The 22,052-nt window shown below is 38.7% G+C and overlaps 1 protein-coding gene across 1 annotated transcript in view; it reads right to left on the reverse strand.

Annotated features, from left to right (window-relative positions):
- Nucleotides 1-507: 507 nt before the first annotated feature.
- NWD2 (NACHT and WD repeat domain containing 2) overlaps nucleotides 508-22,052 on the reverse strand; it is a 58,478-nt gene continuing 36,933 nt past the window's right edge. The window contains exons 4-7 of the mRNA XM_032999257.2: nucleotides 10,635-10,838; nucleotides 8,641-8,785; nucleotides 7,748-8,337; nucleotides 508-6,170 (exon numbers count right to left, since the gene is read on the reverse strand). Coding sequence (XP_032855148.2) covers nucleotides 2,235-6,170; nucleotides 7,748-8,337; nucleotides 8,641-8,785; nucleotides 10,635-10,838 — 4,875 coding nt within the window. The 3' untranslated portion in view covers nucleotides 508-2,234. The remainder of the gene's footprint in view (nucleotides 6,171-7,747; nucleotides 8,338-8,640; nucleotides 8,786-10,634; nucleotides 10,839-22,052) is intronic.

Here is a 22,052-nt window from a genome sequence, read left to right on the forward strand (position 1 = left end):
TATTTTTACTGTTCCAAGATAATGAAGGAACTAACTTTCCAACATTATGCAGGTTGTGCACAAGGAGTTCAAGGCTGAAATGTGTGAGTCATGCCCAGTGCTTGAAAGAAGGTGGAAGTTGCTTACCTTCAGGTCAGGATCCTGGGAGGTGTGGATCCCACAGCCCCTTCCCGTAGCTCCAAAGGTCTGGAGGCAAGTGGGATTTCAGGTGTTCCCCTCTTTTCTAAACTTTCTACTGGGTAGGTTACACAAGCCTTCGTGTCTGTTGACTTGCACACTGGCAGTCTGTAATCTAGTCATAAGCAGCATCTAAGCATGGATTTTGCGGGTTAATTTTATTGGTTTTTGAATGCTTAATTTAGTTAACTGAAGTGGGAAAAATACTGGACTTTGTCCTAACAAATGCAGCCATTCAAAATTATTTAAATGCCAGCTAATGAGAGCTGCAAATGCCTCGTGTCCCTCTGCCAGAGTGAAATTTCCCTTAAATTAAGGGACACATACCAGTCTATTTCCTTAGTTTATTAGTACAAACAATGCATACACAAGACTGTATATTGTTTGAAGACTGCAATAGATTTCTAATTTAACAACTCCGTAACAAAATTTAACTAAATTTGACATTTATGAAAATATAAATCTCTGATTGGGTAGGTTTTCCCAACAATACAAAGTTTACATAAAAACATTCAGTATGATCTATTAGTTGCAAACAAGTTAGGAAAAATCATTAAAGTCACTTAATATACTATGTTGGCTTGTACACTGAACATTCACACACTACATTAAGTTCTAGCTTAGCATTCATTTCTTGGAAATTTGTGGCATGGAGTTCTGATTTTAAAAATAAAATTGTTTTGTTTAAATAATTTGAAAAAATTTCCACAGGTGTGCCAACTTTAAGATATGTAAGGAGGGAGAAAACTTTTTATCCTTTCAGATGTTTTCCAGTATTTTTTTTTACTTGGGCAAAACGTAATTTTTTTTATAGCATTTGTAATTATTTCACAATTTCTGCCTTGAAACTGGTAAAACTGTACAAAAGGCTCAGAAGAGTTCTAAAGCAGAAAGTGAAGCTTGTAAGTATGTGGAAGTAAGAAAACCCCATTACAAATTGGACCAGTAAAGAACCTTTGGACAGCCTTTACATTTAGTGGAGTATTTCAGCACATATACAAGCAGTCCCAGAGTGGTTTGGTCATCTGATCTGTATTTATCATGGGAAAGAACAGAAATGATAATAAGGCAAATGTTATCAACATTAATAAGTGACATGTCTGAAATCTTTCTATTAAGATTACTTTGGGGACATAAGAGATACTTTAGACTTTCTTACAACAAAATGGATAGCAACCTTTTACCATAAATAAAGTGATGTGTTTAACTGTTCATCTGTAATACCCTTTCTCTTTGAAAAAGGTTTCATTACAACCTGTTCTAATACACACTGAAGACGAAAAAATTCCTCAAACCAAAAATAAAACCCCAAACCCTGTTATTCCTTTTATGACGTGTAGGTTTTTGTCATTTTTATCACAATACAGAAACCTGAAATCCCTGCATGCAATTAAAAAAAATTTCTTTCAGTCCAGTCATTGAGGTGAACAAACACTTATCAGCTCACATGTTGACATGTTTGCAGCTGACTGGCACCTACTCTTTTCAACCCAAAGATTAATCCCAGTTAAAAAAAAAAGAAAGTTGGTATTTTTAAAATGATGATGGAATGTATCAAGTGTTCCAGGTTGGCAGGTGACATCTTGTCATTGCACCATCAAGCAGAAAACCACATTTTTGCAAGTGGGTATAAAGTTGGCTATTAGCTATAGACCCATCTAGGTGACTTTGTATATAAAATAGTGGTCTGACTCTTCTCACTGATCATGTGGAGCTTTAGTTCTAGTTAAAACAGTTTGTCAATCCCAGATAAGATCACCTAACTTCTGTAATAGCATAACAATTTTAATAGTATTGCTAGAAATTTTTAATCAAGGCCCTGGTGAAATCCTGGACTGAACCTTGTATTCCGAAATTTAAAAAACCCTGCAGCCCATTTGCTTTATGTTTGCTTTTTTTTGTTTACACAGATGTAAGAATATTTATTGAGGAAAAAACAGTTGGTCTGCCCTCTGCTGTTTCTGTCTTCTAAGAAATGCACTGATTTTTTATGTGAATTCAGAAGACAAATCTATGCATGTATGCTATTATTCAGATAAGCTAGTCCAGATGGTTACTCAGTTGTCAGTAGCAAAACTGTGTCCTCTGCAATCTATGGCTGAACACACTTTCTCATAGCAATAGTTGTGTTTTTTGGTTGGTGTTGCTTCGCTCACCTCAGGCTCTGTAACTGTAATAGGGCTATCCCTTGCAAATACTTCCGTTGATTCCCTCCAAATGCAGTCTGCAGTCACTTTGAAGCTATAATTGTGACATTTTGGCCTAATCACTTGTGTTGTGTTGTTGAAAATCTGACGGCTGTTTGAAGTAGCAATTTTGATTTTCAGTGCAGCGTCAACTCGATCCACTACAGTATAAGTACCTATACTTCCATCATCAAATCCAATAATAATATTTAAATGTCTCTGTGAGAGTGCAAGAAAAGTGGGGGTTTTATAAAGAGAACAGGCACCGATGTTTTTGCCATCTGCTAGCCTCATTACTATTAAACTAGAGACCGCACCATTGTCATCATCTTCTTCACTGCGAAAACAGATGTACACAAGATAGCGGCCATCCCGAGACAGCCTCTGCCGCCAGATGATACCTGGAGCATGAACCACACGAAGTTTTCCACTGTATAAATCAAGCACATTGATGTTCTCATCACCACGGGTTATAATTCCTAGCTTCCCGTTTGGGGATATTTCAAAGTCTTCCAAATTTTTTAAGAAATTGGTAGGCAATTGTACGCGTCTGCAGATGACTTCCTCTGTTAGGCTCCAGATGTTCACAGTTTCAGTAGATGTTATAAATACTATAATATCTGGGCAGTCTGGTATCAGCTTAATATCCACAATGCTTGCACCATCATCACAGCAAAACTTCTTGGTTATGCTGCCTGTCCAGAGACTCACTGCCAACACTTTATTCTTCGCCATTCCGACTACAAATGTATTTGCAGTTGTTATAAATGCATTCTGTAAGGCAACTAAAATATTGCAAACCCTATGTCCTGTAGCCAGTCGCCAAACTCTGGATGCATTTTGCTCACATAGAGAGACTACAAATTGATCGTTATGAGTAATCATTAGCTCTGAGATTTTTTGTCCGTTAATACGAAAGATATTTTCACCACTAACAGTGTGCCATACATACTGGCTGCATTTATCATCTGATGTAACCATTATCTCTCCAGAAGAGGTCAGTACACAGTTTTCAACAATACCTTCATGCTTGAACACGGCTTCAATAAATCCAGTGCTGAAGTTCCACTTATGGACAGAATCTGATCCATCCAATGTGTATATTAATTCACCTCTGGCTGGCAGCACCAGTCTTTGGATAGGCTTGCCAGATTTGTCAATATTGGACATAGCAGTTATGATGTCTATATCCCAAATAGAAAGGACACCACTGGTGGATAAGGATAGCAGCATGTTGTGATGATTTGATTTAATTAGCCTGACTATAGTTCCTGAGATTTCCTGTAAGCTTGCCATACATTGTCCCGTATCTCTTCTCCAAACAAAAATGGCTGAGGTATTTTCCATTGAAGCAATTATACAGTTGCCATTTTTGGACAACACGGCAGATATAAAGCGCTCATTGTGTTTAGCTCTAAACTTTTCAGCCACCTTCCACACACGAGTGTCAAGAAGTTCAATGCTGAGAGCCTTACAAATTAAAATTGCACTTTGGTCTTCAGAAAGCTCTATGCTGACAACTTCGCTGTCTTCTCTCCTGCAGTCAAAGTCATCTGTAAGCTGGGGATTCGTGATTTCCTCCGTATTCCAAACAGAGAGGCTACCCTCGTTGTCCACCATCACCATTTCTTGGGCTGTGTCCAGAATGAGAAGGAATTTCACAAATCCACCAGAAAATTCAGAGGTCACGGTGGCCAGCTTCTCTCCGCTACCCAAATGAAAAATGCTTGCGGTGTTCAAATACTGTCCACAAAATGCATAGACTCCATCTGGAGAACACTGCACACAGGTCACTTCATACCAGCAGTGGAAGTGATAGAGAGGCCAACCGTAAAGCAGATCTATTACAGTAACATCTTTGCTGGCCTCCAGCCAAGCAAGTGCATGGTTGACTGATAAAGTAAATCCATTTATAAAACTGGACCCTCCCCCAATCCCACAATGTTTTGACCCCTTAATTTCCACCTCTGACAGAAGACAGGAATTTATGTTATCGTATATCAAAAGAGTGTTTTTTGTTGTAGCCACTACAAGATACTTTTCATCACTAGTAAGCTTCATCCCTAAGATAACAGATGGAGCTGTTGTAATCTGCCTTAGTAACTGGCGGGTCTCTACATCCCAAGTGCTGATGGAGCCATTTTCTAAAGCAGCAATAATTGTGCTGGGATTAAAAGTAGGCAAAATCTCAGTGACGTGCATGCAGCTGGATGACAGCGGCAGGCGCTCGGGACTGTAAGTCACATCCATGGAGGAATGCAAAGGGACAATAGAGCAGTACTTGGGTCCATCCTTGTCACATTCTAAGAGGAGATGTCTGAGTTTGGGCAATGAACTTACTACTGGGAGAAGCCTCTGCTGCAATTCAGCAGAGAGTGAACCTGGGTATTTTACTACTTTGAACTTTATACTGCGGAGGGTACTGGCCAGAAATTTCAGCTCCTTTTCTTGCGAGTAGGTGTAAGCCAGTTCTATGTCAGAAAGTGCTTTATCAAACTGCCCTATTCTAATCATGGTGTACAGCCAGCTGAAGTTCATAATGACTCCATACAGAAGATCATCTGTCCTTCCACATCTTGTCAAGTGATGAATAAGCTCCGTCATTTTTCTGTGATTGATAAAAAAGATATCAGGCTCTAATGGATTACACTGAAAGACCCATGGCTGGTCAGGTGCCTGCCTGTCAAAAGCAGTCTGATCCATGCAGTGCTTTTCATCCTCGTTCAGGCCTCTACTGACATGGTCAGGGCAACCATTCAGATGTTGGTCATTGCTGTGGAAAGGTTTTCTTCGTCCACCTGACCAAACACCAAGAAAATACTCTGCCATGACTGTGTGCATTTCATGTAAATCTTCTTCATTATGCAGGTACAATTTCTGGGCAATTAGTTGCAAGTGCCTATTTGCCCAAAGAAGCAGCGTTACATTTTTAACCTGTCGCTCTATCAAGTACCCCTGTAAGCCCTCCTTAAGCCTGGCAATGTATATATATGGAATTCTCAGTGGGTTACTTTCTCTGACACTCTCACTCAGTTCGTACATAACGCTATTGTCAAGGGCTAAAATATCTTCCAGTTCCATTTCACTCAGGCCAGATTTGGACATAGTGATGTAGCCAAGTGCTCTTGACAATAGTCTTGATCCACACTTGTTTTCCAGGGACCAAAACAACTGCTCTATGCTTTCATGGACAGTGACACAGAGGGAGGACTCGTCCACATCTTTGTGAGATCTCCAGTTCCTTACCTCTCTGAAGGTTAAGTTCACAAACATAGGCAGTGTGCACTTGGAGAATGCTTCATTGACATAGATTTGTTGCCCTGATGTTACTTTTCTTTTAACTCGCAGCAGCTGATGTTTCAGTACTTGACTACACATCTTCCTGTCCCTTGCAGTCAATTCAATGTAGTTGTCTTCTTCATGAATAAGGCACCTCAGTTTTTGCAGGATCCCATGCTTGTTTGGCAGTGTTGACAAAATTATCCGTACTGAACGGGGAAGGTGAATGGGAAGCCACCAGAGCTTCCTACCATCATCACTATCTGTTAGCTGTTCTAGGGCATCGAATATTATCACCAGAGGCCTGTGGAAGGAAGACTCATTCAAAAGATTGATGAACAAGTCCCGAAGGTCATGAATCTTTTTTGGGTAACTTTGTACGAGGCAACGATAGTTGACTGCTAATTGTTCACAAATGCTTTGAAGTATATTCTTCAGATCTGTACTTGTTTCAGTGGATCCCAAAAATCTTATAACTACCACAGGGTCAGAATCTGGTCCCATCTCTTCTTGCAACCAGGAATAGGACTAGAATACAGAACATAGTTTAGTTAATATCTAAATGAAGCACAGTAACAGTTTATAAATAGTGGTTGCCTATATATAAATAAACATTTTTATATGTTACTGGTTGAATGGAAATACTTTCACTGGCAAAGTTCAAGGCTGGTTTGATTTATGTGCACGGAATGAAATTCACATCATATGTCATCTTTGTTTAGCCCAGGTAATATCCCAAAACACTAAGACCCAGATCCACAAAAAGCCTTACATCAAAGGGACATGAGTAGAATGTAGTCCGTAAATCCCAGGATGCTCTTTGTAAAATCTGTGTCTGAAAGTCGTAGGTAGATTCTCTTATTAATAAAATTCCATAGACACTAAATAATGTCATCCTTGGCCAGGCAACCAGCTTGCACCTAAACTTGTTTAACATTGATTCCCAGCTGAGTATAAATGCACGCCCTGATGGTTTTGGAGGACAGGGATTAGAGTCCAGCTTGCCCTTTATTAGCAGGTTACCTTAATTCCTGGACCACAGGTGTGCTGTGTCTGTGAATTCTTTTCTTACACACTGCTGCAAGGGGTAAAAAGTATATCTTGCTATTTTTTTGGTTAGAATACTCTAAACAAGTGAGGAATGTGGCTTTAAATCCTCTCAGTCTGTGCAGGCTAACACAGTCAGTTCTCTTAATTGCTAAGTATTTTCATCTCAGTTTAAGTTACTATAGAATATTTTGAAAGAAAAGCGTAACCAGAGTCTCTAGGTTAACTTATGTACTCAGATCTGAAATGAGATCTTGAGTTGCAAATTCCAATTTCATATAGGCAACTAATGTGAATCTATAGGAAGTCACATTTGGGAAAGATACGGGATTTTAAACATTATTGTTCCCTTCTCTATTTCATTCTGGCTGATGGGGCTGTTTCGCAGCCCATGGTGCTAAATTCTCTGAGCACCCTGCAGGGAACTCAAAATTGTGACTCCCAGCTGGAGAATTAGGCTTAGAGATGCCAGCTTGGTTTTTTTATGCATCCGGTCCTGCCTTGCACAAAGTGTTTCACTCATCTCTCTGTAGTACTCAGCTCAATGACTTACTTAAACAGCATATGTCACATAAATGAGTACAGGTATTTTTGCAGGTTATTACAGATAGATCTGTAACGAATGTATCAGACTCATTCCAGAATAATTTCTGATGAGACCATAAGATGGCATGACTTGGAAAGACATGTTGTATTTGTGTATAAGACTAAAACCAGCATGTGATATTTAGATGGTTGTTGATTCACAGGACCTCAGTATAACAAGTGGGAAAGAGATCGTTCTAAAATACATGTTCATTCAAAAATATATTGATTCCTATTAGGTTTCTAAGAGCTCTGATAAAATATTTTTGTTTTGGCTAAGCACACAGTAGAGACACATTATTAGTGAAAGGTCTTTTTCTGAACATGTGTGCAATAATATGCAGAATATACTTTTTATTTTATATATTGAAGGCTGATATCAGATCTGTTGACAAAAGGAAGAATGAAAACTAAGTTGGCCTTTACACATTAATGCTCCTAACATCACCATATTATGCAAAGTATTTATTTACCTTCTTTGCCACTTCAGCTAGTAAAAGTGTCTTCCCTGTGCATGGTCCTCCATATATGATAAGAGGGTTAATGTGTCCTATTTTGCTAGGTAGAACATATTTGTGAACTATGTTTAATGCGTCACATCTATATTCATAAAAAGTGGAGTACGTTTTACACAGCGATGAGTGTTGAAGAACTTCATCGTACAGCAGGTCTGTCTCGGTGTCAAAATTCTGCTGCACTGTTGCTTGGATTATATCAATCATGTCTTCATAGAACTGTTTACCAAGTCCTTCGATGTAATGGTTCTCCACTTCTTGGGAGTAGCCCAGTTTCATGTCACAGTGAGTGACAGATGTGTACACTCTTAGATTGGATGATGCGACGATGGTAGGAATGAATTCATCCCTGAGCTTGATCAGTCTCTCATGGGCTTCGGGATCTCGTAGAAACTTCCCAGCTGTATGTATCACATCCATGTATTTTCCCATCTCTGGAATTTTAACAAAACGCTCAATGTTGGCAATTTTCCGAATGTAGCAAACACACTTCTTTAGGAAAGCTGGTGTTTGTTTACCCAAGGCAAAATCAAGTTCATCTTCAATAGCTGAGGATGAAAAGAGAACACGGAGTCTCTGTTATCTTTTCTTTATAAACAGTTCAAGAGCAACCCCCACCCTCAACATGCAGACTCTTAAACGATTGCATCTGTTTTCTGTAAATAACAGAAAAAGCACTGAAAAATCACTGGGTACTTTCATATGTGTTTTGGTCTCAAGCAAGCACAATTAACATTTTTTTTTCTTCAACTATATGAGAAATGCCAACAGAAATATATTTTCATGTTTGTGGAAAGGTTGATAGAAAAGTTAATAAATGAATATGAAGAAACAGTTAGTATGAACTTTACCAGAGGAAAGATATCTCTTTGCTTGGCTGTGTTTCATTTTTCCTTTCTCATACAGTAATTTCACAGCAGTCTTAAAAATCTTCTTAATCTCTTCTGATATATCTTGCCATTTGTTCTCATTCATGGAGTTTGAAGAAGATTCCATCTTTTAAAAATATCCATAGTTAAACAATAGCTGTAATACACACATCTACCACTTCAGAAAGTAAAAGTCTAATATTCAAGGTCATAAATAACATGGTAACAGAGAAACACATGCACTAAAAATAAATAAATAAGAGTTTAACTTTTTGTACTGCAGAAAATCATAATGTATTCAATTTCAGAATTATAAAAGTTAGCTACTTAAGGTATTTTCTGAATTCCTACTGTATGCAGCTAGTGCATTATTCTTCAAGAGTAAGATGAAAACCACCTTTATAGAAAGAGGGTTTTGAGATCGAAGCCTGAAATAATGATAATAAAGCAGCAGTAATACTGCTATTATTGCTCCTTTAATGAGAAGTAGTAGTAATATCATTATTAACTAATAATAATAATTATTAATAATAATGAGTAACAATAACAACAATAATAATAATTTTAAACTTGGATCTCAAAACTGAAAATGAGGTTCCTGGTACCTGTAGTTAAGCACCTCATATTAGCTACCGTATTTGAAAAATACAGGATTATATGTGACATTACTTTCATTCTTTCATTGCTATAGGAACAGTAATCTTACTGTCATCAGAAAGGGACTCTAATATAAATTCACTAATCCTTTCAGATGGTATCTTGCAGATGCCACAATGGAGGTTTCTCTAAGGCAGCTGGTAGTCACTGCTGCATTACTTACTGCAGGTGAAGTGTTTAAGGGGTCTCCAGTTTTCCTGGTGAGTGTAATAGGAAAAGAACAGCTTCCAGGGTAAGCTCCCTAGCAATTCTTTCTTGACACGTTCAGAGTTGTGTATCTTTTATTACTTACTCTAAGTTTATGAGATATAACTCTATGTTAGCTTTAAGTTATGAACATCTTTTTCCTTACTCCTGTGTATCAGTAGCTTGAGGAAAGGTACAAACTTTTAATAACAAAAAAGCCAAGCTTTATTCAAAGGGATACTGTGGGTATTAGCAAAACAATGCAAAGTTACAAAACTTGCTTTCTCCCTTGTGATCAATACTTCAGAATTAGCCACATGCTGTCTTCAACCCATTAAAACTCTGTCCATGTCTGTTTTTCATATTTTCAATGTTTTTTCATGCAAAAGAGAAAATACTCTGCTACATGATAAGTAAATGCAGTATAATGGTTTAATTTTATTTTCTTGTATAATACAGTATGCACTCAAAATGAAGTGAATACTGTTAAGAACTTTATTTTTTCTACACTGAAATCTGTCTTTGGGTATATAGGATGTGTAGGAGGGTAAAACTGAGCCCTGAGTAACATAATTTTTTTATTGTCATCAAATTAAAGACAAATGCCTGTTTTAAAAATTACAATTAACAGTGTTTAAAAAATCTACTGTTAGAATACAGTTAATAAGTTAGAAGTATGAGATCTGACTCAGGACAGCACTAAGCACTGTTAAAGAGCTTTCTTGTATGGGGATAGAAGGGAAAATGTGTATTTCCTCTGCAAATCCTATTCACTGAAACCTAGCAAAATCACAATACCAGGGCAGGAGAGTTTGAGCTCTCCACATTCCAACATCAGGGGAGGGAAGAGGAATCTGTACAACTGTCCCACTAGTCCCAAGAGGTTATGAGTGAGTACAGTCCACTTGCTCTAGCTGTTATCTGAGAGTGCATCATGACCCATCGTGTTCCTTAGTGTTTCACAGCTGCTCCCTTCACCATGTGTGGGAAAGGAGTGTCACAGCACCAGTTGCTCAGGGGTGGACAGAGCTGTAGAAGATAATTCAGAAACAGCAGAAATTGCCTGGCCCTGGGGACTGCCCGCCACTGTAACTGATAGAGAAGAATTCTGTAAGGAGGTGACTATGATTTACCGTATTCTGGTAGTTCTTCAGCATTTCAGATTTTGGTCTGAGGTAATATGCTGGTGGCACTGCATTCTCATCCCTGCAGTACCACTCTTCTAAAATTCTTGTCTCTAGCTTGGCCTCTACAGCAGCATCCAGGATCATTTCAAATTCTGCTGACTCAACTTCCCCCGGTATTCGGATGTTCCCGTACTTCTCTCCCAATAGGCCCTGTGTATTTGCAGGAAAGTAGGGATTAAATTTTTCTTTTTAGTTATGCAAAAACCCTCCTAAGAATCTGAATTTCATAAAAGTCACTTTGGTAATAGTTTAATGACTTTGAAATTACTAGGAAGGGAAACAGATACAGTGTAAGATGAATTACTGTTGAGGGTACTTTACTGAGCTGCATCCTACTATGATGACTTGGTAAAATTTCAAGTAGATGCATTCTCTTTCTTAATATTAACTGGTAATAAAAATACAAAGGGATTCAAAAGAAGAAATTAAAAAATACCAAACATACTTTCTTAGCACAGTATTAACTCATGTATTATTGATTCCGATTAGTCACAGGTTGGCATTAATCTCACACGCAAAAGCAAATGTGAAAATCCTTTTCTCTGAACTCAGGATAAGGATGCATCTCTGGATTCTTTACCCCTTGGCTTTATTCTTAGTTTCCACAGTAATGGAACAGAAGATTTTATGTTATGTTTGATGAAAATTCACATGATGTTATGTACAGCTCATATTAGTATTATTAAAAATGTGGCTTATACCAGCAATACCTAGGATCAATGTTGCAGAAACACAAGCTGCTTTGTTGTCTCATATTCCCTGTTGCAAAAATGTTCAATGTCTTTGTCTCTGTAGCTGTCCACTGAATGAACAGTGGGGCAAAGGAAAACAGTTTTGATCAACTAACAAATAGAAATACAAATTTTAGCACTTAAATGCCCATACTTGGTATATAGGCAAAGGCTTGTGGAAGCCAGTTCTTAAACTGTGGCACAAGAGATTTTTCACCTTCAAAACTGAGGATTCAAATATTGGTTATGATGCTCTGAATATATATTTTTTGAATTTATTTCCATAGTTTGCTGTCCATAAATATTTATAAAAAGGGGATTGGGAAAAACTTTGTAGAAGATAGAGTTTCAAGACATTCCTGCATTCTTTTGACAAAATTTTTCAAATTTGCAATCATCAGCTTAATTCTGCATTCAAATCTTGGTTGACAGAAGTCAGTGAGAACTCTCACTTCCTTTCAAGTAGGATTTTTTATTTCTTTCCTCATTTAAATGTATTCAGTAATGATTTTGAGTTAATGAGGAGTACTTAATGTGGAGAGGAACCAACAGTATCAGCATCTTGATTTGAATCAGGAAGATCTCTTAGTAAAGTAATGCTAATGCAAATGTAGTAGTATCCTAAAAATGTAAATGACCTTGTTTGTAAATAATAAATATCTAAATATTCATTATTTTTAAAGCACTCATCATAATGAGAAGCTGTTTTAAACTTTTCCAGCCGTAACTAAACCATTAAAATCAATAACTGATGAGGATGAAGCCTGCTTCAGTGATTATAAAGGTCTGAAGCTGCAGACCCCTTTTCTGAATCCAGTTATGTTGGCAGAAGGTACTCAAGCAGCTCATCGTGCTAGATGCTGTCGCCTCAGAGCAGAGATGTCAGAACAGTGCACGTGAACACCTCCTAACCTCTTTCAGGCAAAACCACCTCAGTTAGTTCAGACCACAGTTCACACTGGGTAAATGAACCCGGCTGATTTTTGCCTGGAGCAGATTAGGAAGAGCTCACATGAACTACAGTGCTGGCTCTGATGGAGAGTGGTTGGCATCCTACAACAGAGGAGTAGTGACGAAGAGCTGGTGGACAGGAACAAGTCAGTGTCTGTCCACTGCTTAGGAGAAATGAAGGCATGTAGGAATTGTGTTAGTTCATATAGTCCAGGCTTCAGTTTCTGACCAGTCCCAGCACCCAAGTCCTTTAAGAAGCTGCTCCAATAGAGAGGCATTAGGGGAAGAACGGGTTTGCCTGGCTGCCCATTTATATCCCGCAGTAGCTTCATTCAGGGTCCACATCAAGGAGTCAGGAGAAAGGAACAAATGTGTTCAGTAACTAGAATTAAATAATAATCACTTTAATGAAATGATCCATTATTTTTATTACATTATTTTTTCTCTGTGATCATTCTAACTACTAGCTCCCCTCATAGAGAGTGCTACGTTGCTTCACATAATGAGATAACTGGGGAAAATTTCTAAGTTTTTACTGCTCTGATCTATTAATAGAGCCCTGCAGTTCTGGAATTCTGAAGCTGCAGAGGTTAAACAAAATATTATTTTCATTCTTTATTCAAGTGAGGTTAATAACTCACATTGTGCTGAATTGCAAGCCTTTGCACATTCAGATTGATGTAGAAATCTCATAAATTTCTCTCAGAGGAGCTTTGCTATGCAAATTTTGCAATTACTCTGTATAGCAATTATTACTTGAAATTCATTAGGCTACACTTTACTGAATTTAAGTCCAGTGGATTCAATAGACAGTTGCCCAAGCAAAGATCAATAGCTGGGCCCTTCATTAACAATACTAAAATGTCAACATTAAAATGTCTGGTTTTAATGTACTGCATTTAATCAACTAAATTTGTTTTGGAATTATTCTGTGTACTTTTCTGCTTCTCTGGTACACTTTGTGCTGTTCTCTTTCCACTGTACTATAGGTAAATAACGGAAGGCTGTACTTTGAAATGAAAAGATGGATGTTTTTTTCTTGTATCTTATCTGTCACTGCAACAGATATTATGTAAATAATCCTGTATTAGGGATGATCCTCCTGGCTACTAGAGCAAAACACAATAAAAAGGAATTTTGATGTGATCAGAATACGAGAATCATTATGGATGACTGTATCATGAGCTTTTAAATAAAACGGAGGCCTATGCAAATACTATCTGAAAGCCTTAGCATTTTTTTAAAATCAAATGCTAAACAGTAGAGGACATACATTTATCATGGTGTACCTTGGTGCTATAGATGGTATTGATAATATTTTGCTAGAAGTCTAGCATTAGTTGAGGGAAGAATAGACATACATAGAAGAGGAATCACACAGACAAAATGTTCTCCATTTGGGATGATGGCAGTGAGCATCCATAAAGCTTAATAAACAATGAAATAAGACTTGTATCATTTTGCTTTGGGGTATTTCTACTCTTCTTCTTTGGTTGTGGTTTATGAAAATGTTTTAAGGTTACTCTCACAAGATGATACTTGTGCTAGGAAGAAAAGGAATGAGGAAGTGTGGAGGAAAGAAGTCTGAGCAAATATATGTTGCACTGCAAGGTGAAAACTAAGTCTAGCTTATTATTGTTGACATCTAGTGTTTAGAAGAGCCTGAAGCTAACAGCTGTACCAAGAAAGGAACGCATCAGTTGAACATCATGTAAGGATCTAAATGTGCTAAAGCATTTAGTTTTAGAACTTAGAAAGTGGACCAGGCAAAAAGGAAGCTGCAGAGGCCATGCCAGCACCTCACTGCCATTTATTTTTGTCCTGAGAACTGCTCAGGGAGCAGCAGGCAGTGTGATGCCGACCAGTCTTCTGTAACTGTGCCCACTGCACACCACAAAACTGTTGTAGGGATTGTGGTACAAACCCTTCATACAAGCTGCATGAGTTGGCCAGGCTCATAGCACATCTCTGTAACTTGGCTGTTTAACTCTGGATCAGCCACTTCATGTGGCTGGTGTGAGCAAGGACTCCATGTTTTAGCCAAAACTTAGGCATTTCTGCAATTAAACCAAAGTTAAGGAGCAGCTGAACAGAGATTCTGAGGACACCTGTGGCACCTACTTGGTGAATATGTGCATTTAGAAAGGCAATTAAATGAGTTAGTGTCTTTGATGTTTTCATACAGTAGAATTGACAAATGAACAAAGAAAAACAGAAATAGGAACAGGATAGGGAATAAAAAGAACAGCACTAGAATGAAGAAAGGAATTGATTACACAAGTAGAATCAGCAAATCGTAAATACTGTGCTGAGCAGGTCTATCGTTTAGAGCAGGGCAGTCCCAGGCACAGCACTGCAGCTGTGTTCCTTTTAAGGCCCCAAGAGAAATTAGCTGAGGTTCTGGTATTAGTACCTGACTCTGTGTAGCCATTTGAAAAATATTCTGTTAAAAAAACTTACGTGGAAGAAAACAATGGAGTCATTCCTGTGATTTCTAGTAACTCCAGACTAGCCTCAATCTACAGCCCAGTTTCACTGGCTATTTAACTGTGGTATTGAAACACAACTCCTTCTCATTTTTCTGGGGAGGGTAAAAGTAACTAATGCTGTTTTTCTAGAGGACTGTGATACCACACCCCAATGCTGGAAGTAGGAGGCATGCTGAGTAAGCATAGCTTTTTTGTACTGAGAGACTGATGCTCAAATGCTGGGTTACATCACATAAACACGCCAGGTTCCTGGGGAACAGTTCTCCACCTAAACACACATCCTCTAGATGCACTACATGTTTTCTGTCAACAGTGGTCATTCATAAAAATAATAAAAAAAAACCCTGAGGACTATAAACAGACTATATGTTTGCTGTAATAATAATAAACTATTTGTTTGTAAGGCTACATGACAGCCTTAGGATGGGTGCACTTGCATGCACAGGCTTCCCATGCTTAGACATGGAGGTGAGGCTTGGAAGTACGTCCTTCTAGCTTGTAGCAGGGAACAACCACCTCACCTCTGCTCATTTGGTGTTGCTACGGTTAAATTTATATCTGGGTGTATATGTGTAGTCTATCAGGGTACCAAAAACACTCAAACCTTCAGAGACCTAAATGAGAAGCTCTGAATTGAACTTTTCCTCCAAGGACTTCAGTGTCTGAACTGCATCCATGCAGAAGGCTTGCAGCAGACTCTGGAAATCATAGAATCATAGAATGGTTTGAGTTGGAAGGGACCTTAATGATCATCGAGTTCCAACTCTCCTGCCATGGGCAGGGACACCTTCCACTAGACCAGGTTGCTCAAAGCCCCGTCCAGCCTGGCCTTGAACCCTGCCAGGGAGGGGGCAGCCACAGCTGCTCTGGGCACCCTGTGCCAGTGCCTCACCACCCTCACTGGAAAGAATTTCTGCCTTATATCTCATCTAAATCCACTCTCTTTCAGTTTAAAACTGTGACCCTTCATCCTATCACTACACTCCCTGATGAATCCCCATCTTTCCTGTAGCCCCCTTGAAGTACTGGAACGCCACAGTAAGGTCTCCCCGGATCCTTCTCTTCTCCAGGCTGAACAACCCTAGCTCTCTCAGCCTGCCCTCATACAGGAGGTGCTCCAACCCCCTGACCATCTTCATGGCCTCCTCTGGACCCACCCGAGCATGTCCGTGTCTTATACTGGGGGCCCCAGAGCTGGACACAGTGCTCCAGGTGGGCTCTCATGAAAGTGGAGTAGAGGGGGAGAATCACTTCCCTCATACCACTGGCCACGCTTCTCTTGATCCAGCCCAGGATACAGTTGGCTTTCTGGGCTGCGAGTGCACATTGCTAGGTCATGTTCAGTTTTCCATCTGCTAATACCCTCAAGTCCTTCTCCTCAGGGCTGTTCTCAATCCATTCTCTGCCCAGCCTATATTTGTGCTCGGGATTGCCCTGATGCATGTGCAGGACCTTGCACTTGGCCTTCTTGAACTTCATGAGGTTTGCACAGGCCCAATTCTCAAACCTGTCAAGGTCCCTCTGGATGGCATCCCTTCCCTCCAGTGTGCTGACTGCACCACACGGCTTGGTGTCATCAGCAGACGCCGCTAAATATCTGCCCCATCTCCATATTCCCTATACATTCAAGTAAATGCAGATTTCTTCATAGAAAAATGAAGAAAAATAAAGCAACAGAAATGAAAGAAAATTTAATTTCTCACAATCTTCATGTTGTTTCATACTAAGTCTGCAAATAAGAATTACTGTTATTTCAGACCTTTATGAAAAATATCACAGTATTCTACAGTAATAATCTAGAACTTCAATTTGCGATAACAACATTGCAGAATTTTGATGATTATTATGGGAAGTTATTTTTAAAGGGAACAGTAAAGTTTACACTATATTCAGTACCAAGAGACAGTTTTATATGCAGACTCGTGAATCAAAATCTCCCACCTGATGAGTCATTTTCCTTTAATAGTAATGCAACAAATTAAAGATTCATTAGTTTGAAGGTGATTGAACTGTTTAAAGCTATCAGGCTGACAAACATATATAAGACCCTCAGCAACCACTTGTATCTAACAAAACTTTATAGAATTAACACAGAGCAACCTCAGCAGTAGTCTTTGTTAAGCCTGAGGCTAAAGTTACTACTAAATGAAGATTAAAAAATTACTGTTTAGATTAAGATGGGAAATATTTTTCTTCTAATATTCTTGTTGTGGAAAGATATTAAAATGATAGTCACAGCCACAATGACCAAAAGGAGGAAACTAAATAAGATTTGGATTTAATCTTGAGATATAGTGGATTCATAGTGCATGTCATGTTATTAGTTCAGACATCATCACTAAAATGTTCGTGAACCCTAATACCGTACCTTACATTAATACAGAACAAGTTGAAACTTTAGATATATTTAATTCCAACTAAGATATTTAGTGGTAATTTTAATTAAAAACAAGCTGTCAGATAACAGCAAGTTATATTCATTACTGATTGGTTTCATTACTCTTTTTTAAAAAGAAATTATATATTAACATCTGCAAACTAAGTCATTTGAAGAGTCAGCTTTGTAATGTTCTGTGAAGTGATTTCAGATACTCGTCAACTTAAGGTATTTTTTTTTGTTGTTTTGCTAGCACAGAAAGCTGCAGATTCATTGAAAAAAGTTTTATAGCTGGTGAATGATCTGATCCAATCATGCTGAGCTCCATGGAATCAGTCCTACCACTTTTACTTCGTGAAGTTCCACATGTGACACTGAAGTGCATACATATGTCCTCTTTACCTTTTCTCAGAGCAGACCTGGATTGCCAGCTTTTTGAAAAACAAGCTTTCAAGAAATCATCTTTGAAGGAATTAAATCTAACCACAAATAATTTTTTAACCTAAGATACCTGTGTGTATCCAGATCTAAGCATCCCTTAAAAAATTTGTTTTTGCAAGATCCATGATGGATTAGAAAGTATTATTGTCCTCATTTGACGTAGGAATTAGGTGCAGGGAATTAAGCCTGGTCTGGGATTCTGAGCTGTGGCAGGTATGCTGTGGTTTGTTATAACTGAGTAGTGGAAGCAGTTGTTCCTAAATTCTCAGCCCTGTCTTTCACTAATGAAGGAGGAAAGCCTTGCCCACTTGTGAATGAGGTCCTGAATGATTCACATTTCAGCCTGCTAAATTAATGTAAGCTTAAACTGCGATCACTTATTCAAGTAGAACAGCTCCATTAGGAGAAAGCGTATCTCACATTACTGAAGATGTGGGGAGTGGTTCATGCTCTGGGCTGAACATTGCCTGCAGACACATACATCAGCATTCAGGTGCCACTGAGATGCACCAGGTAGTTTTTCAGTAGCTGCTTGACTTGTAGAGATTTCAGTGCTCCCAAAGTGCCCTGGAAATACTAAGTTCATCTGTTGCCAGCGGTTGGGAAATGCTGCTTTCACCGATGTCCCAGAGGTGTCCTTCTACCATCCCCAAGGGAACTGTGGATTGCAGTCTGGTATCATGCCATGCCGCACCTGAAGGCCTTGTGCAGAAAACTGGTGAGAAGCAGGCTGTAGCTAGTGGGTCATAATCCAGAGCAAGGTGGGTAATGAGGGAGCTCACTCATGAAGCAAGAGGCCTGTTTCAAAATCTTTCCTGAACTGGAAGGACAAGTCTGTGGTCACCAGGTATATACCCTACTCATCAGGCTTCTGGGCATGAATGATGGGGTAAGAGTAGCATGTCAAAACTGCTGCTTGCACAGCATCTTTCTGTACAAGAAATTGCATAGCATTGTATAAGTAACAATATTATTTCAAGCAGGAACTTGAACCTTATTTTTCCACAGTTCACATGAGTGCCCTACCAAGTGCTACAAAGTCAGTCCTCTGGATCCCTTTCTCTCCTGTGGTCACCTGCTCTTCACTGCCTTTTCTGAATCCTGGGGTTAGAGATCTAACTCTCTGCTTCCTCAGCATGTGCTTCGTGGCTTCCTTCCTCTTGTAGTTAAATCTTTCTTATGAAGTAAAAACTTTTTTCTTCTTTAAAGCCATACATTTCAGTCAAATAGCCATTTTGCTCAGAGAAATGTGTCTTTTGCTCTACTGATTACTGTGATGTTAATACATCTATGAGATGATAAAAAGTATGTTACTTAGTAGTAGATCGGAGTTCTATAGACAAAAAAGACACATAAAGAAAAACTACAAGTAAAAGACTGACATTTCTATTTAACAACAGGCTTTAAATACCTCTAAGTATTTTGTCCAAAAAGTATACTTATTATAATCAGATGCTAATACCCATCAATTTTTTTCAACTGATATATATGTATGTACGAACTGAAGACAGAATCACTTCAGCATAACTACAAAAAAAGCTCCATTGTTTTCAAACCTTACTTTTTATATGTAGACTGGCTACATTCTACGTCCCGTCTTTCAAATTGAATTTGGAGGTGGTACCACAGTGCATCTGCATGTCTGAACCTGCTTAGGTGCCACATTCAAGTCAGGGAAAGCATGCAGAATTTGTAATGTGAAGGTGTGCTCACCCTCCATGTCTGCAGAAATTTGGGCTTAACTGACATAACCAAATATGCCAACTGTATCCTGGGCTGGATCAAGAGAAGCGTGGCCAGCAGGCTGAGGGAGGTGATTCTCCCCCTCTACTCCACTTTCATGAGAGCCCACCTGGAGCACTGTGTCCAGCTCTGGGGCCCCCAGTATAAGTAATGATAGGATGAAGGGTCACAGTTTTAAACTGAAAGAGAGTGGATTTAGATGAGATATAAGGCAGAAATTCTTTCCAGTGAGAGTGGTGAGGCACTGGCACAGGGTGCCCAGAGCAGCTGTGGCTGCCCCCTCCCTGGCAGGGTTCCAGGCCAGGCTGGACGGGGCTTTGAGCAACCTGGTCTGGTGGCAGGTGTCCCTGCCTGTGGCAGGGGGTTGGAGCTGGACAATCATTAAGGTCCCTTCCAACCCAAACCGTTCTGTGGTTCTGTGATTCTATGATTCTATGAAATATACAGGTAAATAATGTCTTGAAAATCTGTAACAAATGGTCAGGATAACAGTTTTTAAGGGCATTTTATTTAACAACTGAAAGAAATTTAGTACAGCTATAGGTCTTTCTGATTTGTTGCCAGTATATTGTAATTCTATTATAACAGTATCGTATGGAAATTAATTATGCAGTATAAGATGTTCAGGCACAGCCAGAAATATTTGGTGGAAAAAAAATGAAAACCAAAATAACAGGATTAGCTGGAAGTTTGTTTCTGAGAAATAAATATGATTTGAATTGAAACTGAGAATTTACTACCACAAACAGAAAAGAATGTCTGATATTATTTTTTTTATTATTCCTTAAGGGCACAGTATCCAATTTATCTCAAACTCAAAGCAAAAATGCTAATAGCTAAACAACAGTGAATCATCTGAACTGAAACCAGGAAAGTATATTTACTTAAATTTATTTTCAATGCACTAATGATTTCTGTAAGAAGAAAAACAAATTTATGAATTAATTGAAAATCTCAATGGAGTATTCATGTTAACTGCTTGTTAGGGCAAACTCCAAGCTATTAAACTGAACTGAAGTGAACAACTGAAACCAAGATGGAGAAAGGTATAATAACACACTTAATTTAAACCAAGTTTTAGGCAGCTGGAGTGCCAGAGCAGCTGATGCCCAACAGATGTCCTGAAAATAGTTGCCTCTACTCCTTTGTTTTCCTTCTAGCTGCAGTGAGGTATAGTGTGAGGACCTCCTGGTACAAGCACAGAGAGAATATTCTTCAATTAAATACATTTGACTGCTTTTCTTGTCTATCCATGGTAGTCATCAAAGGACAAAAGTTATGTTGCATTGGCATTAAGTCTCCCAAAAGAACTTCCATTAGAAATCAAAAATATGAAGAAGAGGCCAAAAATTTGATTTCCGATTTCTTGGATGTACAGGTCAAAGTGCATACAGAATGGCCTTTTTTTTTCTGATGCCAAGAGTTGTAAGGCAGTACAACTTATCAGACAGAACATCAGAGCTGCTGCAGATCTCTTAAATCTTTCTACTTTTACTTCATCTCAGAATGGAAACTAGTAACTTCCTGATGCTTTTGCCAGTGCCTCAGATTGCCTATCATAAAATAAGGCTAATGATAGCTTGCAAAATAAGCATTTCTATTTTGAGTGTTGATATGCAAAGAATCTTGTGTATTTATCTATCAGCAGGGATGTGACTTTTGCTTTACACTGTTTGTCCTGTTCAGTTTTTAAGGGAAAAATGATACCATAGAGTGTACCAAACATTTTCATTTGATTTTTCTCTATACCTAGGTGATAATGAGAGTGTCCATACCTCAATCCTTTGGTTGAAGCTTATGGGTAAATAGATTTAGTTTTAAAACTTCAGCTGACTGTGCAAAACACAAAGTAAGAAATACAATTTTTAACTGAAATTACTGAAGTGAGTAGAAAACAAGGCACAATCAAGACATTTCTGTGCTGATAAATAGATTTATTTTCTTTTCCACCTGCCTGGATATGCATTTATGTTCATTGGCTTGAGAAATGTCGCTGTGCGTTGTTTCACAGAGCCATGACCTAATTTCCCTCTTCCTTTTTTCCCTGGAGGCACTCCAGAAGTACACGGGGGGGGGGGGGGGGGGGGGGGGGGGGGCTACAGGCATTTTAGAAATTTGAGACAGGTATTGGTTTCAGTTTCATGAAAAACAAAAAAGGGCTGTTGAACTACTGTGTAAGAAAACTGACTGGAAGTCTTTTGCAGTGAGTAATGTTCCTGACATAAGGTGTAAGAAGAAAATGATGCTGGAGTTACTGGATACTTAACCTGTCTTTCAGAAAATTAAAGAAAGCAGCTGAATCCAGCTGTAAATGAACCAATTCCCTCAACTCTGAACTTCAATATTCAGTATTTTTCAAATCTCAAAGCTTTTCCCTAGTGGTAGGGAGATATGAAAAAACAATGAGTAATTTCTCAGGACATAGTGGGGGTAGGAGCTAATAGTTCACTATGCAGAGTGAACGTGCTTCCTCAGAAGAAAATAATGACCTACTTTGCTGATACACTTTGTTTCATCAGAACTCTCCTTTCTCCTGGCTGTGAAAGTATCGATAGTCTTCTTCCTCGCAGGTAACTGCTACTGCAGCCCAGATTCCTGTCAACTCTCTGACAGGTCCCGTAACACTTTATAA

Source organism: Tyto alba, unplaced genomic scaffold (assembly GCF_018691265.1).
Source record: "Tyto alba isolate M040663 unplaced genomic scaffold, T.alba_DEE_v4.0 Super-Scaffold_6, whole genome shotgun sequence".
NCBI classification, from domain to species: Eukaryota; Metazoa; Chordata; class Aves; order Strigiformes; family Tytonidae; genus Tyto; species Tyto alba.